Genomic DNA, 6,868 nt, shown 5'->3' with positions numbered 1-6,868 from the left:
TTGTCTGGTGAGTCTGTTTATTTCTAACTGTGTTTTAGATTATCAGAGTTCGTTGTGTGGAAATTTAACAGATTACTCGTTTGGTTGTTGTTTTCATCAGAATAACTATAAAATCAAGTAAATTAAGTTAGATAAATAAGTTTAGCTAAAACTTTAAACACTTTTTTTATGAAGAGACAAGATTTAAAAATACTTAAAAAACAGTCTTTGATATAATGATGAATTAATATTAACCCATCAGATAAAGAACAGATAGAGAGGAGGTGATTGACACCCTTCCATTAAGGCCCGTCAGAGTCCAAGCCCATAGCAGCATAACCAGAGGCCATTCCAAAGCAAGCCTGAGCTAGCCCAAGCCATTAGCTTTAACAAAAAGAAAAGTTTTAAGTCTACTTTTAGAGGCTTAGAGGGTCTATCTCTGATGTCTATCTCCACACAGACCAGCATTCTAGTAATAACTTGTAACTCACTTTGCAAGCGTGCCTTGAGAAAAGACCACAGGAGACAGTAAGACTGAGATGAAGCTGACATGCTGTGAAGTAATGATGACAAACAGAATTCTCAGAATGAAGAATTCAATGAAACTGAGAAGAGAAGGGTTGCTCTGTTTGCCCTTCAGGCATTACTGCTCTTTAGATGAACAGCAGCCAATAGGACACAATGTGACAACTGTTAAAGGCTGCAGAAATAAATATTTATTATCAGCATCAAACATATAAAACAGTCTGATTAAAAAAAAGAAATTACAAGTTGGGAGTGATGGAAAATTGAAGTCTGGTGCCATCAGCTAAATAACTTCATTAACACCACATTGGATGAGTGGTGCACTATGTCGTCACTGTACTACAAAGGATGTATGAAATAGCTAACGGACTCGACACGGGATATGTTTGAGGAAGATGGTATTATTGGATAAAATGAATACTTCTCATCTTAATTCCTGTGGTAAAACTATTTTGTGGTGGGTTTCAACAAAAAGTGTGTAAACTTGGAAGAAGTGGGCAGCTTATTTTACTGCTAATCAAGTAAAGAAGAAGAAGAAGAAGAAGAAGAAGAAGAAGAAGAAGAAGAAGAAGAAGAAGAAGAAGAAGAGGAAGCCTTTCGAGTGCATTAAGTAACCATTTATGAGTCTGTTAATCATTCACTTTTTTATTAAACCACCAGCTGGTGGAGGCGATGGGAATGTCTCTTCAGGTAGAGGAAGCATTATGGACAGCACACAGAGTAGCAGCACTGACATTGATACAAAGACCATTTAAAACAGGCTGGGAAGAACTCACAGAGCCTAATGGAGAGGAAATGTGTTCAGATGAGGAAACAACATGGAGAGTCAAAAGGACAGCAAACTTATTTAAGTGGTGTATTAAGGAATGTTGGATAACTTTAAAAGCAGCTGATGCATTCCTCTGTGTTTCCTGTTTTGCATTTAGACCTTTGAAATGTCACCAGGCTTCTTGTCTCCCCTGTCAGGCACTGGTATATCCTCTGGCTCGAAAGCAAATCAGAGTATGAATGTCACAGTCACAGTTCTACAATCTGATCATCACTGGATGCTTCATCTCTGGAGTGATTGTTTCTGCCGAGCTGGGCAGAGAAGGCCTGCTGCAGGAGCAACTTCAAGTAAACAATACAACCACAGCGAACACAGCTGCAAACAATGCAATCCTCCTCTGTGTCTGGTTACACAACCTGGGTGTCCTTCTGAGCAGTTGGAGGGGCTGTTTGATAGTGTGTTCAGTTTCCAGACTGTTGCATGTTAGTTTTTATACACAAACAGTGACCTCCAGTGGTCAAAGACTGCATCTACATGTTAAAACAAGGACACTGATAGAGCCTGTAAAGAAACCTGCCTCAATACAGTACGTACAATTTTAAAATACAGGCCTGGATGATGGATCAGTGTCGTCTAAAAATAATAACATATTTCTATGTCCTTAAGTATTTGAAGTTAAATACTCTGAGACTTTTGTTGACTCATAAAGCACATATACAGCTTCTCATAACTATTTAAGTCTAAATGAGGTAACAGTGAAGGACAGAGAGCTAAATAAAACAGGACTTTCAAGAAAAAAAACGTATTTCCCGTCTTGTCTGAAGAAGAGTGATGACACTCATCTCTGCATTTAATATGAGAATTAAGTCATGAGCCTAGTTTAACTTCAGATAAAACAGAAAAAGGCACTCTAGACACGATGAAAGTCACGACGCAGATTTTGATTTGTGAAATCAAAACGTTTAAGTGAACCATACAGCTTATTTAGGGTAAAAAAAAGTAGTGTGTTTTTTATTATGTCGCGAAAAGGCTGTTTATGAATTCGTGAATGCGCTTTAAAGGCTTTTCAACGTTTTTTTTTTAAACCTTTGGACATAGCTTGGTTAGCTAGCTAGCTGTCTGTCATGCTAGGCTAAGCACACTAGCTGCTAGCTGTAACTGTCGACGTAAAGGAGTGAGAGTCTCGTCAATCTTCTCGTCTAGTTCTTGGCAGGACTACAAATTAGTGTTTTTTTCCAAAAATGTCACACTTTTTTTTCTCAAAATTGTGAAAGCTATAAATTTTAAGGCTACATTGTTTGTATTTGCTTATAAAAATCTATATAAATATCTCTCTACAACAGCAGCTGACATATGAGAGCAAGATGGACTGAAATCCACTACAGTATTATTAAGCTTAGAATATGAACTATGTTTTGTGGTAGGGACATCATGTTAAGTCTGACTTCTGCAACATGCAAATACCACGCATGCAAAAAAACAAAAATGAAAAAGTCGTACAAAAATAAAAAATTAAGTGAAAAACAAACCCTCATTCACACAGATAAACAGTGGGGAAGCATAGCTGTGTATCATTCATGGACATGTTTAATGTCGAGGTTACTTTTTGTGACGTTGATGATGCTCAACATGTTAGATGAGGTCATTAATACTGTGCAATTATCAAGTTTGATTATGTGTAAAATTGCCAAAAAAAAAAAAAAAAAAGTAGGACACATAACCTACCCATGCATAGGTGGTGTGTTGGCACTTTCACCACTCAAACTTCCCCCACCCTCGCTTTTGTGATGGTCCAGGCATCATGATTCCCATATGAACAATATTAGACATTTGTTTGAGGTCAAAGAATGCAAAAACATAGAATAGACGAAAAAAAAAAAAAGACAAAAAGAGAGACAGGAACTAACTGGCTATGGACAATTTTGCTAGTAGATGGCTGCTGTTCAGCAATTTTTAAAACAAATATACATATACATACAGTACATACATACAAATATATCTGGCAATTAACAATACAGTAATTTCTTTTATTCATAATCATCTCTTAAATAAATTCTTTCATTGCACTTTGTTAAAATAATTAATTATATGATTTCTTTTAAAGGCAATAGTGTGATAATTTTTTAAAAGGTGAAAAAGATAGAGTACCATAAGCCTGATTTAGGATAATAGTAAAAATAACAAGATCTGTAATATACATACTGTATCTGTAAAAGACCCTCCCCTCCTCATTTACATAAGTGGATGTTCGTCTCCAAATATGAAGCATGTCCTTTGTGATATGACACATGTGCCCCATGCACACCTTGGTGTACATGCTCATGCATGCTTGTATGCCAGTTTATTTTATATCATGTCTCCTCGCATACATATATACATACAACATTATAAAATAAATAAATACAGAAAAACATTCTTGGTTCGTGGTTTAAGGAGTTATTTCAAAGTGGTTTTTGGTGCAGTCTTTGACCAACCGTCGCTCTCTGCGTGTTTGGGTTTTAGTCTTTGCTGATGGATCAACAGTCGACTGAGCCTTCCTGAAAGATGGACAGGTCAGGGGTTGACTGTGTGTATGTGCGTGTGTATAAGTGTGTGTGTGCATGTGTGTTTGGGGATGTGACTGTTTACTTCTTTAGTGTATTCATGTTCATAAAATGATCTGTGTCCAGTCTAAGAAAGAGGGGGACCAAAGTCTTTGGCCTGAAGAGGAAACGTCTGCAGGTGTGTAGTTATGTGAGTGTGTGTTTAGCTGTTTGTGTATGTAGGGCACAGGGACTGGGCTTGCATGCACCCTGTCATCCTCGAGTCCAAGTCACCACATAAAAAGTGTCTGATTGTCCCAAAAAGGAAGCTCAGTCACAGGAACTGTCCAAGTGCACCCTCTGTAAGAGCGTGTAGTACAGCAGGGATTCTGACAGCGTTCAGGTGGGGGAGTCCAGGGTGTCGCAGCACCCTTTCTCCCCACTGCCCCTCCATGAAAGGGTGTCACTGACTGGTTGGGGATTACTGGTTGGAGTGGAACCTTCACTCCACTGCCTCCGCTTCCCCACTTTCCCTCATCTCCATCTTCGCCACTGCTCCATGTGTGTGTCCATGAGACAGGGTGGAGGGTATGGGTCTCCACCAGGCTCAGCGGGGGCTAGATGGGTCCCTCGTTGTGGGTGCTGTGGTTGCTCCTGTTGAGGCCCACACAGTTCTGCTGCTGGTTGAGCAGGTGAGACGTCTCATTGGCCACGACTACTGACACAGCAGGAGTGGTGCTCGTGGTGCTGGCTGTGGAAGTGACGACAGTGGGAGGCTCCACTGCGTCATGGAGCTCTGTCAGCGTGAGCTCGATTTTCGTAAACTCACTGTCTGTTGACTGTGGTGTTTTGTCCATACGCGACGCCATTACAGCGTTCTGGTATTGTTGCCGTGTTACCTGGTCAAAAGAGACGAGAGCAAGGATGAGGAGAAATGTCACAACAGAGAAGAGAAAGACAAACACTTCTGAAACTTAAAAGACACAAAACAGAGTCTAATCCCGTCTGCATTAGTCAAAATCCTGCAGAATATAAACAGAAGCTCAGGTGTGTGCTGGAGCTGTGGTTAGACACATTCAGACAGGCTGTTTGAGCTCCTGAGGCATTCACACTCAGGCGAGTTCAGAAAGCAGAGATGAAAACATTTACCAAACTCTCTGAGGAGGTAACAGTCTTTTATCAAGAGGCTGGGCAGTTATAAACCAGGGTTAGAAGTAAACCAAGTAATATTGTTTGCAGCGGTCATGACTCACAAACACAGATACCACCACCTCTGTCTTTCTCTGAGAGTCCAAGTCTAGAATCCAAAGTGTCCTGGTTTTGCCAGGATTCAGTTATCGTTCGAATGCTGGAGTGTCTATATTCACAAAGATCTGTGCTGCTCCATTTTGATGTGCAGTGACCTTATGATGCTCATTTTGATTGCTGGTAGAGGAGGTAGACACTGGGTGGTGAGGGGTGTTGTTGGTGAATGCACACTAAAGACCAGGGGATATCAGCAGAGGTATAAAAACATCTTCATGGCTTATGAAGCAATGAAGCTTTATGAGTTTGTGGTTCTTTTTTAAATACCTGACTCAAATGCTGTGAACAGCCTCAATGAACAGCTGGTTACTGTGGTTCAAGGTTCAAATTAGGGATGCCCCAATCTTGATCACAAGCTTCGAATATTGTTTTCTAATGTATCAGATCTTCTCAACCAACCATTCATGTTAGCTTTATTGAGTGATAATTTCTGCTAAATGCTTACCCGGCAGTATAACTAAGCGTTCTGAGTGCCCCAACCTCATAAAATTGATGAAAGAATAATGAAATAATGAATATTATGTTAATGAGGAACAGTAGTCACACTTAGCTTTATGACAGAACACATGAGCATAACTAGACAAATAACAGCAATAACATCTGCTTTACAGCATCCTATGATAACTGTCCAAAGACCTGCGGTTCAAAAAGATGAAAACAAACATAGGACAATCTGTCAGCATTAGATACGCTGAGGCTTCAATTTATGAACTACAATCTCTTTGCGAGGAGTTCAATACGTCCAGAACTCCTAAAACAACATGCAGCGTACTTTGTAGCTTTGATTAAGGCATGCATTTGCCATGGCATTGTTTGGATAAACTTCTGCAATGTCTCAAGATTTATTTCCATCCAGTGTTGCATTAATTTTTCACCAAGATCTTCATTGATGATGGTAAAGTCTGACCGCTGCACAAAGCCTTCTCCAGCACATCCCAAATATTCTCAATGGGGTTAAGGTCTGGACTCTGTGGAGGCCAATCCATGTGTGAAAATGATGTCTCATGCTCCCTGAACCACTCTTTCACAATCTGAGTCCAATGAATCCTGGTATTGTCGTCTTGGAATATGGCCGTACCATCAGGAAAGAGAAACTCCATTGATGGACTAACCTGGTCATTCAGTATCTTCAGGTAGTCAGCTGACCTCATTCATTGAGCGCAGACTGTTGCTGAACCTAGATCTCACCTGACCCACTGCAGCAACCCCAGATCATAGCACTGCCCCCATAGGCTTGGACAGTAAGCACTAGGCATGATGGGAGATCACTTCATTTGCCTCTCTTCTTACCCTGATGGACCATCACTCTGGGACAGGGTCAATCTGGACTCATCAGACCACATGAACTTCTTCCATTGCTCCAGAGTCCAGTCTTTATGCTCCCTGGCAAATTGAAGCCTTTTTTTTTCCAGTTAGCCTCACTGATTGGTGTTTTTCTTAAGGCTACACAGCTGTTCAGTCCCAATCCTTTGAGTTCCCTTCACATTGTGCGTGAGGAAATATTGTTATGTTCACTGTTTAATATAGCCCTGACTTCTACTGTTGTTTGCTTTGGTAGATTTCGCCAAACGTTTAAGTGATCACTGATTACAATCATTCAGGATTTTTTTCTGGCCACATTTCTTCCTGGAAGACGAAGGGTCCCCACTATCCTTCCAGTTTTTGATAATGAGTTGGACTGTTCTAAATCCAATTTTAGTAGTTTCTGCAACCTCCTTAGATGTTTCCTCTGCTTGATGCATGCCAATGATTTGACCCTTCTCAAACA

The 6,868-nt window shown here is 40.3% G+C and overlaps 1 protein-coding gene across 1 annotated transcript in view; it reads right to left on the bottom strand.

The window, feature by feature from the left end:
* Positions 1 to 2,954: 2,954 nt before the first annotated feature.
* cnnm2b (cyclin and CBS domain divalent metal cation transport mediator 2b) overlaps positions 2,955 to 6,868 on the bottom strand; it is a 57,613-nt gene continuing 53,699 nt past the window's right edge. Inside the window, exon 8 of the mRNA XM_074688320.1 lies at positions 2,955 to 4,694. Within this exon, the coding sequence (XP_074544421.1) occupies positions 4,413 to 4,694 (282 nt within the window). The 3' untranslated portion in view covers positions 2,955 to 4,412. The remainder of the gene's footprint in view (positions 4,695 to 6,868) is intronic.

Source organism: Halichoeres trimaculatus, unplaced genomic scaffold (genome assembly GCF_033239565.1).
Source record: "Halichoeres trimaculatus isolate MK-OKI-2021-1 unplaced genomic scaffold, fHalTri1.1 fHalTri1_scaffold_2, whole genome shotgun sequence".
Lineage (NCBI taxonomy): Eukaryota > Metazoa > Chordata > Actinopteri > Labriformes > Labridae > Halichoeres > Halichoeres trimaculatus.
This window is presented reverse-complemented; position numbering and strand designations above follow the sequence as displayed.